The sequence below is a fragment of the Callorhinchus milii genome, unplaced genomic scaffold (genome assembly GCF_018977255.1).
Source record: "Callorhinchus milii isolate IMCB2004 unplaced genomic scaffold, IMCB_Cmil_1.0 Scaffold3, whole genome shotgun sequence".
NCBI lineage: Eukaryota > Metazoa > Chordata > Chondrichthyes > Chimaeriformes > Callorhinchidae > Callorhinchus > Callorhinchus milii.
The window spans coordinates 90,566,245-90,585,955 of record NW_024704744.1 but is presented as its reverse complement, the minus strand read 5'-3'; the positions used below and the strand labels follow the sequence as shown (position 1 = coordinate 90,585,955).

The window sequence follows — 19,711 nt, the reverse complement described above, 5'->3', positions numbered from 1 at the left end:
TGAGCTGTGGTTGAGATTAGGAGGGTTGGAGGGCGACCGAAGGCACAGTGAAAGAGGAGGGTCTTGAGACAGGTCTTGAAGGAGACAAGGGAGGGGGCAAGGTGGCGGGACTGTGGGATGGAATTCCAGAGGATGGGGGCAGAGAGGCTGAAGGCCCACCCACCAATGGTGGGGAGGGCAAGCCAGGCTGGAGTCCTCTGAGCAGAGGGAGCGAACAGTTCGGCAGCTGGCAGGTTGGGAGGGGGTTAGGAGGTCACAGACGGTGGGAGGCAATACAATGAGTCAATTTATACTTAATACTCAAAAGTACCATACTTTCCTCTTCTTTCCTCCAGCACACCTCAACAGTAACAATTCCCTTCAAGACAGATATTAAATGTCAGCTATTCTGTTACAGGAAGGTTCTTTTCTCTGGGGCATTGTTGGTCTTTTTCTGACTTTCATAGCTATATTCATTCCACTTCCGAGTGAATCTGCAAAAATATTCAACTGCTTGCTTCAGTTGTAATGATGAATATCAGCCAAAAGGTGGCACTGCTAATATGCATAACTCATTGAACACAACTGCAATCTTATAATAAAAGCTCCTATGGAGGCCCTCCAGACTGTTGCTTTTAGTTTAATAAACTATCTTTATTTTCCATTTGACAAAATATGAATACATTTCACACAATAATAATCCTTGTATTTGATTCAGCGTCATCACGTTATCACGTCTTCAAGTCTCAAAGCACTTTACAGAATATACTGTGAAGTGAATTGACTGTATATTTTGTGGGCAAAACACAGCATCCAATTGTGCACAGCAGTGCCCCACAACGGTCGTGGATTGAGTGACCAAATTATTATTTATTTGAAGGGATTATTATCCCCAGAAAAGCGATCTGCCAATCGACTAACCTAGGTAAACAGAGGCGTGTGGAGTAAGGGAACTTGCCTAACGTTTCGCCCAGCCTGGGAATTGAACCTAGGTGTCTCGTTTGTGAGGTGAGTGTTCTAAACATTAGGCTACAGGGCTCCACAAATGTGCTATTAGATAGATTAGATGTCAGTTGGTAGTAAGCATGCTATGTTCAAGCCAAATGTCATGATTTTGAACTTCCAGTCTCAGCACCCTCTGGTGCAGTGGTGGGAGAATATTGCAACACTGGAGGTGATATGCTTTGAATGAGATTTAAAGCTAAGACCCCTCCTCCCCTCTGACTCTTCAGGTAGTATTTTATATTACAATCCCATGGCACTGTCTTTCAGATAAAATTACATTCACTTACCAGATATACTTCGAGATGTTTCCATGACTAGGATAAGGCACTATATCAAAAGCAACACGAAACCTAAATCTTCCTGTTAGAAAGGAGGGCCCTCCAGTCTCATCCCACCCTGCGCTCTGGGGCACTGCGTGAGTTATCCTGTGATTTTCTGCAATCCTACTTTCCAGCTCTTTCATTTACTGCACGATTCATATTCCACTCACTGCCTGATCCGCCCCACCCTCAGTCGTTGAGATATTATCCATTTCTGCCCTTGCTCGTTGGAGAACTTATCCTGGGGTCCCTCCATTTTGCCCACTCTCCACCTTCAAAGCCCACCTTAAAACCTATCTTTTTGACTGCACTTTCGGTCACATTCCCGCCTCCCCCATTTCAGGCTCATAGTTAGCTGTGTGAATCAGTTTGAGTCATCCTCCCAACATGAGATGTGTTATGTAAATATAAATTAGTGTTGTTGTGTGAGCTCCTAGTACTTGCTGTATTTCCAAGACCCACAAACAGCCATGAAGTGAATGACCAATTTTATCTGGAGGATTGTTGACCAGGACACCAGGAGAAACTCCTTTCTTTTTTGCAAACAGGATCCAATGTAGGAAAAACAACATATTTAAAAACCCAAAGAAATCGAGTATCTCTATTGTTTAGATTTAATTCAATAATTTTTTAAAAAAATAAAAAGTATATAGTGAATAAACTTGCCCCCACCCTTTGGAACTCCCCTTTGCATCGCTCCCTCCCTTTCCTCCTTCAAGAAATATCTCAAGACCCTCCTCTTGGACCACGCCTTCGGGCACCCTCCTACCCCTACCCTTCCTGACAGTCCAGCGCCTTGGGATGTCCTCTTGATGTGAAATGCACTATACAAATGTAAATAGCTATTGTTCCACAAAAAGAAACATTTAAAAATAACAGGATGAATGTCATTACTTCACAATTTCAAGATTAAGAAGCATGCTATGATTATCAAACAGTATTGGCTCCTGGATGGGTTTCTGTGGGTAATTATGTTGTCGGACTGATGCACACAGGTTAGGAAAGTCCCAGGTTTAATTTCTGGTCTGCGCTGAATTAGCTGATCTCATCCGGAACACTGGTGGGGAACACAACTGGCTTCTGTTTAGTAATGGGGGGGAGGGGAATAAAAATGATCAGCCAGGAATCTTACTTCTCACCTCTGTCCACAGATGCACCCGACAAGTCAGGATGACAAGGGGACAGACTCAAATGATTTCCCTCATCCACATGGTAGATTTAATTTTTAATGAAACAAATGTCATTGGTTTAACAGTCTAAATGTGTAGCCAGGGTGTCTAACGATATTCTGCATTTTATTCTATGGATGAGGTTGCTGAGGTGAACTCTCCAGGGCGAGATACTAACAGCAGCCCATGGTGTGGGGCTGAGTCACTTCTGTCAGGAGTATGGAAGAAAATGTTTAAAAAATTCCAGGTCACAACAAAAGTATTTTGATTTTGCGCATAGTTTTACAAAGTCAGTAATTTTCATCAGCAGCAAAATGCACAAAAGTTTTTTTTGCAGTATAATAATTGTAATAATAATCCTTGCATTTGATATTGCACCTGATCACGTCGTTGAGACGTCTCAAAGCACTTCACAGAATATACTGCAAAGTGAATTGACTGTATATATAAGGGATTATTATCTCCTGGAAAATCAACTAACAACTGGGTTTCCTTCTTGCTGCTAGGTAAACAGAGGTGTGTGGAGTAAGGAAACTTGCTTAAGGCGTCGCCCTGCCTGGGAATGAAACCCAGGTCCTCTCACTTGCGAGGCGAGTGCTCTAACCACTGAGTTACAGGACCCACATAGTAGGTAGGTGTCTCTGGGACTGCACGCATCGATTTCACTTAAGCAGTACATCACTTTGATTTCAGTACGTTTTCCCAACTGAACTGCTCATTGGCTTGAGGCTCATTTTTTGGAATCCCTGGGAATATCAACTGCATCTTTTGTCTGAATTCCAACATCTGCAACAGGGGAAACAAAACAAAAACAAAATTAAATTATCAATGTTAAGAAAGAGTATTTTGATACAATTTTCTGAGAAGCCACCAATTGACAATTTTTAATGAAACAAATGTCATTAGTTTAACAGTCTAAATGTGTAGCCAGAGTAGACACTCTGCATTTTATTTTGCATTTTATTCTGTCTATTCTCGCCTTCGAAGCCCTCCATGGCCTTGCTCCTTCCAACCTCTGTGAGCTTCTAACGCCATACCAACCTGTCCACTCCCTCCGCTCAGCAGGCTCCAGCCCGCTCCTCCCTCCCATGCCTCCTTCAAGGCTTCTCTCAAGACCCTTCTCTTCGACCGCACCTTCCCCCCTCCCCTCCTGATCTCAAACTTTTCTCGTATCGAAACCCCTGACTGTCCAGGGCCTTGGGATGTCCTTCCGACTTGAAAGCACTATACAAATGTAATTTGTTGTTGTTGGAAGTATTTGTAACAGATTTTGTGGCCAAATGTGGCAGGCAGCCAATTGGCACAGCAGTCTTGGATACAATTGTAACAAGAAGTCTTGGATTCGGTAACCAAAATTATTATTATTTATTTTTGAAGGGATTATTACCCCCGGAAGAGCAATCACCAATCAATTAACAACCAGGTTCCTATATTCTGCTAGGTAAACAGAGGCGTGTGGAGTAAGGAAACTTGACTAACATTTCTCCCTATCCGGAAATCAAACCCAGGTCCTCTCGCTTGTGAGGCGAGCACTCTAATACTGAATTACAGGACTCGATCTCTACTCTAACCACCAAGCTACAGGACTCCATCTGGCTAGGACACCGGCAGAAACTCCCTTCACCATACCAACTCTTCATAACCTCCTGTTTGAGCCCATCAAGTTTGGTATTCAACCTGTCCACAGCAACGAGACACTCTCTCTCAAAATGACAACAATAATGCTCTGCAATCAGGGCTCCTTCCCAGCACTTTTAATACTTTTCCAAACTCTTTGACGTTTCAATCCATTCTTCAAAGCCCTCTTCAAAACATCTCTTTAATTGTACTTTTCATCAATAACCTAAATCTGCATTTTCACTATTGAATCTGTAAAGTGCTTCAAGATGGTCATTGTATGTGAAAGGCTGCATTCAAATACAGTTTGTTGTTATCCAGTTTGGCAAAAATGTAATAGTGCCTCGGGACGTTCTCCCGACACGAAAGGCGCTATACAAATATAATTTTGTATTGTATTGTGGTGACAAGCTATTGTAAATATAGTCAGAATGGTAACTCTTTATTTTCCAGTTATGCAAAGGACTAAACAAAATAAAATGTAAAAATACTTACACTGTGTACTCCTAAAGCTTTCCATATTGCAAAGCTGAACAGACCAACCCCACACCAGGCATAGAGTGAGCCCCAGCCCAGAGCTCTCAAGGCCAGAGATGCTCCACTCTCAGGAACAGCTGCTGTTGCGTTTAGTCCCTATAAAAGAAAGGATAAAAAATATAAAATTATAAAATACACAGGTAAGTAACAAGTAGTTACTGTTTGGAACATGCAACAAAAGTGAATAAATAAATAAATAAACATCCAATCCCATTTTTTGGGGGTCCATAAAATTAGATCCCATGACCTGTGTTAGAACACGTTGACAGAATAAAAATGGCTGCCAGCACTGCCTCCAGGGCATCATGTTGCTTCTCACATCAGTTCAGTTTCTGGCGCTGTTACAATCCATCCTTGTTATGAAACAACTTGCTTCAGTGTGACTCCACTTGTAGCAGATAGGAGTAGACTATATATACTGTATAATAGGAATATACTGTAAAGTGAGTTGACTGTATATTTGTGGGCAAACGCGGCAGTCACTTGCACACAGCAGTGTCCCACAAACAGTTGTAGATTGAAAATGACCAATTTATTATTGTTTTTGGTTTTGGAGGGATTATTATTAGGCTCTGTGTGGAGTAAGGAAACTTGCCCAAGGTTTCGCCCTCTGCCTGGAATTGAACTCAGGTCTCTCACTTGCAAAGCGAGTGCTCTAACCACTGAGCTACAGGACTCCACAGACGTGATAAAGTGAATTGAGAGTATATTTTCTGGGTGAAACTCCAGATTAATTGGTCCCATTATACATTATTATATAATTGTATTATATTATATCCACCTCATAGCTATCTACGGGAACATGCTTCCTGAAATTAGACTACTGTCAGTAGCCTACAAAAGCAGTTAATACATGACAGTAATTACCACTGAAGCATTTTGAGTGGTTTCTATTTTGAGCAGCTTCTGTAAAAATGTAAGCTCTGCCTTCACTGCACAACAATGAAGAGCAGCAATGAACCTCCTATAATTTGAACTCTTGCGAATTGTCATACAAAAATATACTCTTCACTTCACTTGATTCTTCTCTCCCTCTGCCTTTCCCAGCTGCCTGTCGAATTTCAAGTGCATTAACAATTCTTCACTTAAAAAGTTTCAATGCTCAACAGCATTGCGTTCTTCAAAGCAAATTGTTGCACAAAGCACAGCAAGGTGTAAAACGGAGGTCAGGCAGCTTATTAGAAGGACATTCAGGTAGATGCTTCATTAAAATTGAAGTCTTCAACTGAATCTACTAATGTGACCACAGGGTTTTGGTTCAGATAAGGTTAGAGTGTTTTATTGCATAACATGCTATTTAAATGCTTTTGAGTAGGAGGCAGCAATGTGAATTGGCAAGCTTTATCCGTGTGCTGGGAATGCTGAATTCCAGAAGTATTATTAAGAATTCAGCCTGAGCATTAAGCTGCAACGTTGTCAGGTTTAAAAAGGATCCATATCTGTGCTGTCTCTTTGAAAGAGAAATTAATTTGTCCCATTTAACTGCCATGTGGAGTCCTGCAGGGTAGTGGTTAGAGCACTCGCCTCGCAGCGAGAGATCTGGGTTTGATTCCCAGGCAGAGCGAAACTGTAGGCAAGTTTCCTAACTCCACACACCTGTTTACCTAGCAGTAAGTAGGAACCCGGTTGTTAGTCAATTGGCGGATCGCTTTTCTGGGGGTAATTGGTAATGAGCACTAACTGGAGAAATTACTAGCAGAACCAATTCATATGCTAAGCAATCATGCCATGTATATAACTACAATAACTATCTGACTTTTTTTTTAGTAGATAAAGGAACTTTCATACTGGACAGAATACAAAGTGAATAGAATAAAGGAATAAAAGTCTGACATGCAACAGTGTGCTTTGTGCTGATTAACTTCCATGATCAGGTCTACAGTATATCCAACTTCAGTGCTAACTTCACTGCAAGCAAGTTGAAAGAGACAAACCTCTATTTACACCAGATCGGTTAGAATAATATCGAAAGGTTATGTTCTGAGAGCAGAATTATGAATTTTGCAAATATTGATCAAAACACTTCAGCTGCTTATTTAGGAAGCAATCTTAACGAAGTGTTGGCATGAAGTATACTTAATTCATGCCAATGCATCATTCTGACTGATGCAAGACAAGAAAAATACAGTGCAGAAATTCTTTCACTATACCATATATTTATAACATCGTTGTACATGTATGTATATTTAAAATGGCTAAGCGCTTTCCAAGCTCATCACTTTCTAAGAGCCGTTGAATTGCTCTTCCCTGTCCTATGTTAGCTACATGCTTCAGTGACTTAGTCAGACTTGCCAGGGTATTTTTTCCCCCTGTACATTTCTTTTTAAATTGATATTGATTAGATTGGGGAAAGCAACATTTAAACTCTGCAGCCACATCATCACACTCCTGACATACTGTATTCCAACTTAACCCAGTTATATAATCAAAAAAATGCTAGACCTGTAGGATAAACAACAACAAAAATACATTTGTGTAACGCCTTTCATGTCGGGAGGATGTCCCAAGGTGCTGGACTATTAATGTTTCGGTCAAGCTGGGGGTCGGGATCGGGGAGCGTGGACGGAGGGTGACCAAAGACACAGTGGAAGAGGAGGGTCTTGAGACGGGTCTTGAAGGAGGCAAGGGAGGAGGCGGGGCCGATGGACTGTGGGATGGAGTTCCAGGGGGTAGTTTTTGCCCACAAAATATGAAGTCAATTCACTTTACAATATATTCTGTGAAGTGCTTTGATATGTTTTGAAGATGTGAAAACAAAATTACATTTGTATAGCGCCTTTCACGTCAGGAGGACGTCCCAAGGTGCTGGACAGTCAAGTGTTTCAGACCCTAGCTGGGGGTCGGGATCGGGGAGGTTGGAGGGCATGGTCGAAGAGGAGGATCTTGAGATGTGTCTTGAAAGAGGCAAGGGAGGGGGCGAGGCAGAGGGACTGCGGGATGAAGTTCCAGGGAATGAAAGGCCCGCCCCCCAATTGTGGGGCAGGTGAGCCAGAGGACGTGAAGCAGGCTGGACCCCACTGAGCCAAGGGAGCAGGCAGGTTGGCAGGGTGTTAGGAGGTCGCAGAGGTAGGTGGAAGCAAGGCCATGGAGGGCTTTGAAGATGAGGACCAGGATTGTGAACTGTATCCTTTTTTGTGATGGGAAACCAGTGGAGTTGGGCGAGGATGGAGGTGATAGGGTCGTGGAGCCAGATGTGGGAAGAGGACATGGGCTGCAAGTTTTGGATGATCTGCAACCCATGTAAGGAAGAATTGGGGTGACCGACAAGTGGGGAGTTTGCGCAGTCAAGCCTGGACGTTATGAATGTGTGTATGAAGGTCTCAGGGCCAGCGGTGTGAGACAGTGGCGGAGTCGAGCGATGTTGTGGAGGTGGGGAAAGACCGAGCGGGTCATGGCAGGGTAATTAATTCACAAAATGAAAGTTTTGTTTAACATGCCTACAAAAACACTTTACACTGAATCACGACTGCTTTGATAAAATGATTAGCCGCTGCGCCAAATGCAAAGATTATTATTAAATTATTTCTAGTGCCTACTTTTGAATTACATAACTTATTACACAATATTTACTCCCTTTGTTTCTCCTATCTCTTATGCCCCCAATCAGCAAAAAAAGCATTTTCAATTTTTTTGCTGGTCAAATAATAAGAGTAGATTATTCCTGTGTAAAGCAGCTTCTTAAAACATGTTACAATGGTTTAGAAACAGGTTTGTTACTTTACTGGAACACACCCTCCTTTTCTGTATCTTAAATCAAAGTGCTGGCTTTTCATTAAAGTTCATGATCTTACAAAAGAATAATCTCATCAATCTATTCCCTGTGACATTATTAAAAGAGCCGTCAACTTCAAAGGCTGCTCTGTAACAAAGCATTTCCAAAACAAATTAATATTCTTCAAATGAGACAGTAACTCAACAAGAAGGAGTTATCTTGTGTTAAGTGTAGGCTAAAACACATATCCACTTCATCATTCAAAAAAAAAGCACTCGCCTTGCAAGAGAGACCCCTGGGTTCAATTCCAGGCAGGGTGAAACTTTGGGCAACTTTCCTTACTCCACACACCTAATAATAATCCCGCCAAAACAAAAAATAATAAATTGGTAATTTTCAATCCACGACTGTTTATGGGACACTACTGTGCGCAATTGGCTGCTGCATTTCGCCCACAAATATACGGTCAATTCACTTTACAGTCTATTCTGTGAAGCGCTTTGAGACATCTAGAAAATGTGAAAAGCGCTATATCAAATGCAAGGATTATTATATTATTATATTCAAAGCTGACATCAACATTGCCGCAATTCAATTTCCTACCAATATAAATTTAATAACATTTCAAATTCAGAAAGTAAATCAATTAAATTAGGCTCCAATTTGGATTATAAATTATAAAATACAAATGTTGTGCATTTGGTAAAGGTAAAGCTTACATTTTTGATAGTTTTGATAGAAACGCTATAAATGCAAAACTTCTATCACTATAATATGCTCCAACTACAGTCCTGACTTTCCATAGTAAAAGTGTCTACCTCAACCTGTCAGACCATTGTCTTTCATCTCAAACGCTATAGAACTGCTGAACAGGCCTCTTCTCCAGACATAGGGGAGAGGTGAATTGTGGTAAGATGAGAAAGCGTAGCAGGAGAGCAAGATCCCAGAGTTCAAAACTGCAATAGTTATGGATTCATATACGTCCCTCAGTGAACACTGTGAAAAGCATAATATTTGGCTTCAATATTGAATAAATTGAGAATAATTTAGACAGGATTTCAAATGCACAACTATTGTCTATTGCTTGTTCAAAGGGCATGTGCCAAAATGTAATGGTTGAGCCCTGCATGTAGGAAATCATGAGAAAAATCAAAGGATTCTATAGATTAGGAATGCATGCCACTAACCCACCCAATGCATCTTTAGTTGCTGCAGAGGAGTTAATTTGCTCAGTTATTGTCTCTGCTGCAGCATTTTAAACTATAGGACATATTACCTCAAATAGGGTACCTAGCCCTCAGCAGCCAAACAGCTGGGCCAACATATTCTCCTTACCTTACTGAACCAGCCAGGACTTTTCTTTTTTGCCATAGATAGAGTCATGCCAAAGCCAGCCAATATCCCCGCTGCAGTTACAGAACCCAGAAACAGCCCACCTAGCAAGATACAATGGAAATGTTAAAGGCTAACATCATAGACAACTCAGACAACAATAGACAAACATCGGCATATTGTTGTACAGGAGGCCTGTAGATTAGTGGTTAGAGCATTCGTTTTTCAAGCGAGAGATCTGGGTTTGATTCCCGGCAGGTTTCCTTACTCCACACGCCTGATAATAATCCCTCAAGAAAAAAACAATAATAAATTGGTCGTCCTCCCAATGTGAAAGGCGCTCTATAAATGTAATTTTATTGTTGTTGCAAGTGTATTAGGAGAAGTACAAAGCAGCCAAACTAATGACGTGTTAAGAAAAGATCATGGTTTCTGGAGTCCTGCAGCTCAGTGGTTAGAGCATTTGCCTCACAAGTGAGAGACCTGGGCTTGATTCCTGGCAGGAAGAAACTTTGGGCAAGTTTCCTTATTCCACACGCCTGATAATAATCCCTCAAGAAAAAAAACAATAATAAATTGGTCACTTCAATCCATGACTGTTCGTGGGACACTGCTGTGCACAATTGGCTGCCGCGTTTCACCCACAAATATACAATCAATTCACTTTACAGTATATTCTCTGGAGCACTTTGAGACGTCTAGAAGACGTCATAAAGCGCTATATCAAATGCAAGGATTATTATTATTGTTCCGCAGGCTGCTTCAAACCAAATACACATTTGCCAGTTACAAAATAATCTCAAAAATAGTTTAAAAGGAGAGCAATCAGGACAGAGCGGAGGCGGAGCCTGGGCCTAGTGATCAGCATAGGTAAGCTACTGTCAGAGCGACGAAAAAAAAAGAAAAAGTGACGTTGGTGTGATATAATTTTCAACAGCAGAACCAGGGACAAACATCGACAAACTGTCATAACTACAACACTGACGACAAATTAAAACAAAGAAACAAAAATAAAAAAAATATTGAAAACACTTTGTGAGAGGATGATGTAGCAAGTGAAATGCGAGGACTGTGACATGTGGGAGTTAATGGGGGGCGCCCTGAGCCCGGGCAACTTCACCTGCAGCAAGTGTCTGCAACTCAGGAAGCTCCAGCTGAGAGTAGCTCCATCAGGGACAGTGAGAGGTTCCTGGACAGTATGATGGAGGAAACCATCACTCCCCTTAGGCTCGGGAGATGCTTGCATCTGGTCAGGGACAGGATAGTTTTATCAATCCCGCAGACAATGGGACCCCTAAGAGAGGGGTGATGGAGCCTTGGGCTTCAAAGTTATACAACTGATGTGAGGATTTGATGGACCAGATACTTCAGGAGGTGGTCACCCCACAGCCACTGAGGGTTCAGATGAAAAATGACTGGATGACTGTCCGGCATAGTAGGAAGAGGGGACGGGCAGGGCAGAATGCCCCCAATTGTGTAGCACTCTCAAACCGGTACTCTGTACTGAACATTGAGAGTGTTGATATCTCCAGAGAGGACAGTAAAGGGGATACAACAGTGAGAGGTATAGACAGATGTTTCTGTAACAGAAGATGGGAGTCAATGATGGTATGTTGCCTCCCCGGTGCAACAGTCTTAGACATCATGGAACGGGTGGATAACATTTTTCAGGGGGAAGGGGAACATCCAGAAGTGGTGATCCAGGTTGGGATCCATGATATTGGTAAAAAAAACAGGCTAAGATGCTACAAGGTGAATATCAAAAGCTGGGGAATACACTAAAGAATACAACATCCAACATCCCTGGATTACTCCCTATGCTTCGGGCAAATAAGTACCATAATGGCAGGATCAAGCATATGAATGCTTGGCTGAAGAAATGGTCCAGAAAAGAGAGCTTCAGGTTTCTGGATCATTGGGACCAGTTCTGGGGCAGGTGGGACCTGTATCATATGGATGGGTTACACCTAAACAGGGCTGGGGCAAGGGTCCTTGCAGACTGGCTAACTAGTGCTGTTGGGGAGGGTTTAACAACAACAAGATTCGATTTATTGAGCGCCTTTCACGTCGGGAGGACGTCCCAAGGCGCTGTACAGTTGGGTCATGACCCGAGCAGGGGGGAAATGGTGAGGGGAGGGAAGGGAGGGAGCGAGGAGGGGGGAAATGGTGAGGGGAGGGAAGGGAGGGAGCGAGGAGGGGGAAGAGAGTCGAGAGGGGAGCTGAAGGCTCGGTCAAAGAGAAAGGTTTTGAGACCGGCCTTGAAGGAGGAGAGGAAGCGGCGAAGGCACTGGGGGATAGAGTTCCAGAGCCTCGGGGCTGAGAGGCTGAAGGCCCGACCACCGATGGTAGGGCGGTTGGGGCGGGGGACGTGGAGCAGACCGGAGCCGGAGGAACGGAGGGTACGGGCAGGTAGGTAGGGGGATAGTAGGTTGGAGAGGTAGGAGGGAGCAAGGCCGTGAATGGCCTTGTAGGTGAGGATGAGGATCTTGAAATCAATCCTCTGGGGGATGGGGAGCCAGTGGAGGCGAGCGAGGGTGGGAGTGATGTGGTCCGAAGCCTGGTGCGGGACAGTACACGAGCTGCAGAGTTCTGAATGACCTGCAGCTTGTGGAGGGAGGTGGCGGGAAGGCCGGCGAGGAGAGAGTTCCCATAGTCCAGCCTTGAGGTGACAAAGGCGTGGACCAGGGTTTCAGCAGCGTGAGGGGTGAGGTAATGCCGTAGTCTGGCGATATTTCGGAGGTGATGGAAGGCGGTGCCAGTTGTGGTGCGGATGTGAGGGAGAAAGGACAGCTCAGGGTCGAACAAAACGCCGAGGTTCCTGACTGGCTTTGAGAGGTGGAGAGTGCAGCCTTGGATGCTGATGGTGTCAGCGCCTGAGGTGCGGAGGCGCTGACGTGAGCCAATCAGGAGGGCCTCGGTTTTTCGCACGTTGAGCTGAAGAAAGTTGTCTCTCGTCCAGGACTCGATGTCGGACAGGCAGCTGTCAGGACATCGGTGGTCGTGGAGTTGAGAGTAGAGGAGGAAAGGTAGAGTTGGGTGTCATCCGCATACATGTGGAAGTTAACTCCATGTCTGCGGATGATGTCACCGAGGGGGGAGTATATAGAGGGTGAAGAGGAGGGGACCGAGGACAGAGCCCTGAGGGACACCACATGAGACAGTACGGGGGGTGGAGGAGAAGCCATTCGTCGAGACAAAGTGAAGACGGTGAGAAAGGTACGACCTAAACCACTCAAGGACAGTGCCTTGAAGGTTGAGGTGGGAGGACAAGCGGTGGAGTAGGATAGCGTGGTCGACCGTATCGAATGCTGCCGATAGGTCGAGGAGGACGAGGAGACAGAGGGAGCCCTGGTCACAGATGGTCAGGATATCATTGGTGACCTTGACCAGGGCAGTTTCTGTGCTATGGGCAGCACGGAAACCTGACTGAAGGGGTTCGAAAAGAGAATGGGTGGAAAGGAAAGAGCGCAGTTGGGAGGCGACAACTCTTTCCAAGACCTTGGAGAGAAAGGGGAGGTTGGAGATGGGCCGGTAGCTTGATAGCTGCGACGCATCAAGGGAGGGTTTTTTCAGGGTGGGCGTGATGATGGCAGTTTTTAATGGAATGGGGACAGAGCCAGAGGAGAGGGACAGGTTGATGATGTCGGTGATATGTGGGGCAAGAAAGTGGAGCTGGGAGATAAGGAGTGGAGTGGGGATGGGGTCAAGGGAGCAGGTGGTTGGTTTTAGGGATAGGATGAGTTTAGTGACAGAGGGTGGGGAAACGGGTACGAAGGTGTGTAGGGGAGGATGGGTAGGTTTCGGAGTGTAGGAGTGAGGGGGTGGGGGTTGGTGGAAGTTGGAGGGGAAGTGACCGCGGAGCGGATTCCCTTGATCTTGGATTCAAGGAAATCCAGCATCTCCTCGCAGTGAAGGTTGGAGGAGATGACCTGCGCGGGGTGGCGGGGGGACGGAGGAGTCGGGTTGTGGTGGAAAACAGTAGCCTGGGGTTGTTCTTCGCCTCCAGGATTATCCTGGAGTAGAAGGACGACTTGGCCGAGGCTAGAGTGGAGCGGTAAATTTTGAGGAGGTCCAGCCAGATTTGTCGGTGGACCGTTAGGCCAGATTTGACACAGGTGCGTTCAGCAGCCCGCACCTGGCTTTTCAGTGAGCGGAGGTGGGTGGTGTACCAGGGGGAGGAGCGGGAGTAGGAGACAGTGCGGGAAGTGATGGGGGCAAGAGTATCGAGTGTGGAGGAGAGGGTATTGTGGAGGAGGGAGAGAGGAGAAGAGGGGTCGGTGAGGGTTGAAGGCCAGAGGGAGAGGAGTTCAGAGGACTCCAAGGCATCGGTTAGGGATTGTGGGGGTAACTTCTTCCAAGGGCGGTAGAAGATGGTGGTGGGTCTGGTGGAGGTGGGGAGGGGGGTGGAGGTGGTGAAGGAGATGAAGTAGTGGTCAGAGATGGCCTTGTCGGTAATAGTGACATCCGAGACACTGAGGCCCCGGGTGATCACCAAATCGAGTGGGTGGCCGTGACTGTGAGTGGGGGAGTTTATGTGTAAGGAGAGGTTGAGTGAGGAGAGCAGGGAAGAGAAGTCTGTGGAGATGGAGCAGGAGGGGGTGAAGTGTAGGTTAAAGTCGCCCAGGATGATGAGGCGATCAGAGCAGAGGCAAAGAGATGTGAGGAGTGTTGAAATGTCAGAGATGAAGGTGGGAGAGGTTTTAGGGGGCCGGTAGAGGAGGAGGATTTTAAGGGAGAGGAATGAGGGGTGGGAGAGGGTGAGGTGCTCAAAGGAGGGGAAAGAGCCAGTGGAGTAGGGGATAGGGCAAGTGGTGTCCTTGAGATAAGGGCAACACCACCGCCACGGCGGTTGGGGCGGGGGATGTGGTGGGAGGTGTAGCCGGGTGGCGTGGCCTCCGTGAGGGGGAAGGTGTCGCCTGGGGTGAGCCAGGTTTCTGTCAAGGCCATGATATCAACGTTCTCATCAAGGATGAGATCGTTGATGACCAGGGCCTTGTTGCAGAGGGAGCGGACATTTTGCAGTCCGATGTGGAGGGAGCGGTTGACAGAAGGGTGTGTGGGAGGGGAGGGGGGTCCAGGTTGTGAGGCAGGGGTGGGGGAATGGGGATGAGGGAGGAGAGGTTGACTCCCCGGGTCTGTGTCCGGGGTGGGTGGCGAGTGTGGTGGGGAATGGGGCAGTCGGTGTGGCTGCTGCTGGACAGCCAACGCCGAGTGCCGCGGTGAGCCCGGCGGAGGATTCCCAGGCTGGAACAGAGGGAGGTTGTGGGAGGGTCAAGTGGGGATAGAAGACGAGAGGGACGGAGAGAGAGGAGAGAGCGGGAGAGATGCAGAGGGGGGAGGGTTTGGGGGGAGAGAGGAGGGGGGCAGGAGGGAGGGGGTGAGGGGGCTCGGGTCAAAGCGGCAGCCATAGTGCGCACGCGGGGACCGGGAGCGAGCGGTCAGGTGGATGGCATTATCCCGTAGATTGGGGCAGCGAACCCAACAGGACTGCTCTGATGTGAGCCCTGGGGGGGGGCGCAGAGGGTTGTTTTTTTTTGTTGCGTGCGCACGCACCTGAAAACTAATCTAACATCAGTAGTGGGGAAACTCCTGGAGACTATAATCCGGGACAGAATAAATCTTCATTTAGAAGAATATGGGTTAATTAGGGACAGCCAACATGATTTGTTAAAGGCAAATCTTGTCTAACAAATCTAATAGAATTTTTCGATGAGGTAACGGAGAGGGTGGATAAAGGTAGTGCAGTTGATGCAGTTTATATGGACTTTCAAAAGGCATTTGACAAAGTACCACATGAAAGACTTGTAAGAAAGATAGAAGCCCATGGTATAAAAGGGACAGTGGCAGTATGGATCCAGAACTGGCTGGGAGACAGAAAGCAGAGAGTTGTGGTGAACAGCTGCTTTTCTGACTGGAGGGAAATGTACAGTGGTGTCCCCCAGGGATTGGTATTAGGACCATTGCTCTTCTTAATATACATAAATGATCTGGACTTGGGTATAGCAAGTACCATTTCCAAGTTTGCGGATGACACAAAGTTAGGTCGGGTAGTAAACAGTGAGAAGGATAGCAGCCAACTGCAGGGAGAAATGTGAGGTAATGCATTTTGGTAGAAAGAATGAGGGGAGGAAATATAGGCCGGTAATACAATCTTATGGGGGGCAAAAGAACAGAGAGACCTGGGGGTGCAGGTGGCAGGACAGGTAGATAAAGCTGTAAAAAGGGCATATGGGATACCAGGCTTTATAAATAGGGGCATAGAGTACAAGAGTCAGGAGGTTATGATTAACCTCTATAAAACACTGGTTAGGCCTCAGTTAGAATACTGTGCCCAGTTCTGGTCACCACACTATAGGAAGGATGTTAAGGCATTGGAAAGGGTGCAGAGGAGATGTACAAGAATGGTACCAGGAATGATAGATTTCTACATAAGGGACATGGGGATAAGGCAGGGTTATGTTATTAGCTAAAGTTAGATTAGAAGATCAGCCATGATTGAATGGCGGGGCAGGCTCGAATGGCCGAATGGCCTACTCCTGCTCCTACATGTTATGTTATTATGAGGAAAGGCTAGAGAGTCGAGGATTATTCTCGTTGGAGCAGAGAAAGTTACGAGGAGACCTAATAGAGGGCTTCAAAATTATGAGGGGTTTTGATAGGTTAGAAAGGGAAAAACTATTTCCACTGGTGGGTGTGTCGGTGACTCAAGGTCACCGATTTAAAATAGTCTCTAAAAGAAGCAGAGGGGAGGTGAGAAGAAATTTCTTCATGCCACGAGTTGTTCGAATCTGGAACACATTGCCTGAAAGGGTGGTCGAGGCCGATTCGATAACAACTTTTAAAAACTCGGTGGACGGGTATTTAAGGAGAACGGGTTTGCAGGGTTATGGGGAAAGGGATTGATGCTACATTGCTCTTTCAAAGAGCCGGCAGACTCGATGGGCCGAATGGCCTCTTTTTGTGCTGTACCATTCGATGATTCTAAAGAAAATATGTACTTTATTTACATTAGGACCTGGGTTTGATTCCTAGGCAAGGCGAAATGTTGGGCAAGTTTCCTTACTCCACATGCCTCTGTTTACCTAGCAGTAAATAGGAACCCAGTTTTTAGTCAATTGGTGGATCACTTTCCTGGGGTTAATAATTCCTTCAAAAAAATTAATAAATTATAATGCTTTATTAACTCAAATCCACCCGTTTGTGAGACACGCTTTGCGCAATTGGTTGCTGCGTTTCGCCTGCAAAATATATAGTCAATTCTGTAGCATAGTGGTTAGAGCACTCGCCTCGCAAGCGAGAGGACCTAGGTTAGATTCCTGTGAAGGGCGAAATGTAGGGCAAGTTTCCTTACTCCACATTCCTCCATTTACCTACCAGTAAGTAGGAACCTAGATGTTAGTGGATTGAGATTGCTTTCCTGGGGGTAATAATTCATTCAAAATTTTTTTAAAAATAATAATAATCTGGTCATGGCTGTTTGTGGGACATTGCTGTGCATTTCGCCCACACAATATACAGTCAATTAATTTTACAGTATATACTGTGAAGCGCTTCGAGACATCCCAAAGATGTCTTGGATACGTGATGAGGAGCTGTATCAAGTGTAATAACTGTTATTGTTATTAAATTAAAATCAAATTAAGATTCTCGTTACAGAGTTTGACTAAATCCTGGTCAGTGAAAGAGTGAGAGGCTAGTATAAAGGTCTGGGGCCACTTGATAAAATATCTTCAGTCTCCATTTGTGTGAGCCTCGACCTATTCTGTCTTCCTTTTACTGGTCATGTTTCTCTCAATCTACCAACATGTGCATTTCTCTATCTGTGAATAACCTCCCACAACTATTTGTGGGACACTGCTGTGCGCAATTGTGTTTCACCCACAAAAATACAGTCAATTCACTTTGGTAATAATAATAACCCTTGCATTTGATATAGCGCTTTTCACGTCTTCTGGACGTCTCAAAGTGCTTCACAGAATATGCTTATAAAGTGAATTGACTTTATATTTGTGGGTGAAACGCGGCAGCCATTTGTGCACAGCAGTGTCCCACAGACAGTCATGGATTGAAAATGACCAATTTATTATTGTTTTGTTTTGGAGGGATTATTATTTGGTCTGTGGAGTAAGGAAACTTGCCCAAGGTTTGGCTCTGCCTGGAATTGAACCCAGGGGTCTCACTTGCAGAGCGAGTGCTCTAACCACTGAGCTACAGGACTCCACTTTACAGTATATTCTGTGAAGCACTTTACGCCGTCTCGGAGATGTGGCAAGGAGCTATGTCAAGATGCAAGGATTATTATTATGATGATGACGATGACAATGATTATAAAGTGAATGCCAAACAATAATACACTCTGTTCTGACAATAGGTTGAGTTCTGAGAAAGGGTCGTGGACCCCAAACGTTGACTCACTTTCCTTTCTCCATAGGTGCTGCCTGACCTGCTGAGGGTTCCCAGACACTTCTGGTTTTGTTTCAGTTATACAATAGGTGTCAAATTGAGACCAATTCCATAGATTAGGTGTACTGGGAGTTGGGAGACATTGCCCACCCACCACACACACCTCACCTCAAGTGAAGGGCTGACGGCGGGAGAACCTTTCTGTAATATATAAAAATGAGCGCTTTCCACACACACACAGAATGATGGCTGTTGCTGTACCTTGAATCATTTGTACTTTGCTTTCGGCAGTGGAGCCGCGGGGAGTTTGAGGGCGGGTCGGCCCTGCGTCGGTGTCCCGGTCACATCGCCCCTCTCCCCGGCTGCCAATCCCTGGTCCAACCGCCACCATCTCTCAATCACCTCCGGCCTACCTTCCTTCCTCCCGCTGCGAGTGAGGGGGGGGGGGGGGGGTGTCAACCTCTTAACCCCAGACAATTCCGCTCACATATCACCGCTTGTGTTGAAGGGAGGAAGGGGAGGGGGGGCAGCGGGTGAGAGCAGCCCGCGGCCCACACAGACAGCGAGGAGGTGCGCGCGCACTCTCAAATTCAAACACGCCGGACCAACCGTCACAACCGCCGCGCTGACCACCCGCGCGCGGTGCATCCCGGTACTTGTAGTTCCTTCAGCTTTGCCTGTGTGTGGAGCGGAGGTGAAGTGTCAACCGCTTAACTAGTCCGATAAGCTCTTAACCCAGACAATTATTCCTCCCATAGAAAGACGTGTGTGTGTGGGGGGGGGGAGTGAGCAACAGGTGAGAATGGCCCGCGGGCCAACACAAACATACACAGAGCGTGGAACCGCGCGCATCCATTCAAACACACTGCACGTTACGTCACCAACCGCCGCTCTCCAGCTCCCGCGGTGCATCCCGGTACTTGTTGTTCCTTCAGCTTTGTGCGTGAGGTGTCAAAACCCTTCAGCCCATCCCACTACAGCTCTCAACCCACACTACTGAGAGGTGGGGAGGGGGAGCAGTGGGTGAGAGCGGCCCGCGGGCCGCACACACACACACACACACTCACAAAATATATGGTATATCCCGTGAAGAGCTTTGAGAGGTCTCAAAGACGTGATAAGACGCTATATCAAATGCAAGCATTATTGTTATAGAGAGAGAGCCGGCGGCTCACACACACACACTGACACTGGACCAACCGTCACCACTACCAGTAACAACAAATTACACTTGTATAGCGCTATTCACCTCGGAAAGACGTCCCAGGACACTGGACAGTCGGGTTTTTGGACCCGAGTTGGAGTCAGGAGGGTTGGAGGGTGAGAGGGCGGCCGAAGGCACGGTCGAAGAGGAAAGTCTTTAGACGGGACTTGAAGGAGGCAAGAAAGGGGGTGAGGTGGAGGGAGTGTGGAATAGAGTTCCAGAGTGTGGGGGCAGAGATGCTGATGACTGACTGCCAATGGTAGGATGGGAAGCGCAGGAGACCTGAAGTACAACCAACCACTGCTCTCATGTCCCGCGGTGCATCCCTTCAGCTTGGTGTGAGGAGAGGTGAAGTGTCAACCTCTTAACTAATCTAATTAGCTCTTAACCCAGACAATTTTGCGCCCATATCAAGACATGCGTATGTGTGTGT

General features: G+C 46.0%; 1 protein-coding gene across 1 annotated transcript; it reads right to left on the bottom strand.

Annotated features, from left to right (window-relative positions):
* Positions 1-3,042: 3,042 nt before the first annotated feature.
* On the bottom strand, positions 3,043-18,503 carry tmem242 (transmembrane protein 242). The gene is made up of 4 exons (XM_042333382.1): positions 18,336-18,503; positions 9,675-9,775; positions 4,586-4,723; positions 3,043-3,259 (listed from the first exon to the last, which is right to left on the bottom strand). The coding sequence occupies exons 1-4, from the start codon at positions 18,463-18,465 to the stop codon at positions 3,152-3,154; spliced, it is 477 nt and encodes a 158-aa protein (XP_042189316.1). The 5' UTR covers positions 18,466-18,503; the 3' UTR covers positions 3,043-3,151.
* Positions 18,504-19,711: the final 1,208 nt, after the last annotated feature.

Excerpts from the sequence above, each read along its gene's own strand:
- tmem242 (XM_042333382.1), bottom strand. The coding sequence starts at position 18,465 with ATGGTGGCGGTTGGACCAGGGATTGGCAGCCGGGGAGAGGGGCGATGT. Across the intron at positions 9,776-18,335 it reads CAAAGTACAAATGATTCAAG|GTGGGCTGTTTCTGGGTTCT; the intron begins GTACAGCAACAG and ends GTATCTTGCTAG. Across the intron at positions 4,724-9,674 it reads GTCCTGGCTGGTTCAGTAAG|GGACTAAACGCAACAGCAGC; the intron begins GTAAGGAGAATA and ends TTTCTTTTATAG.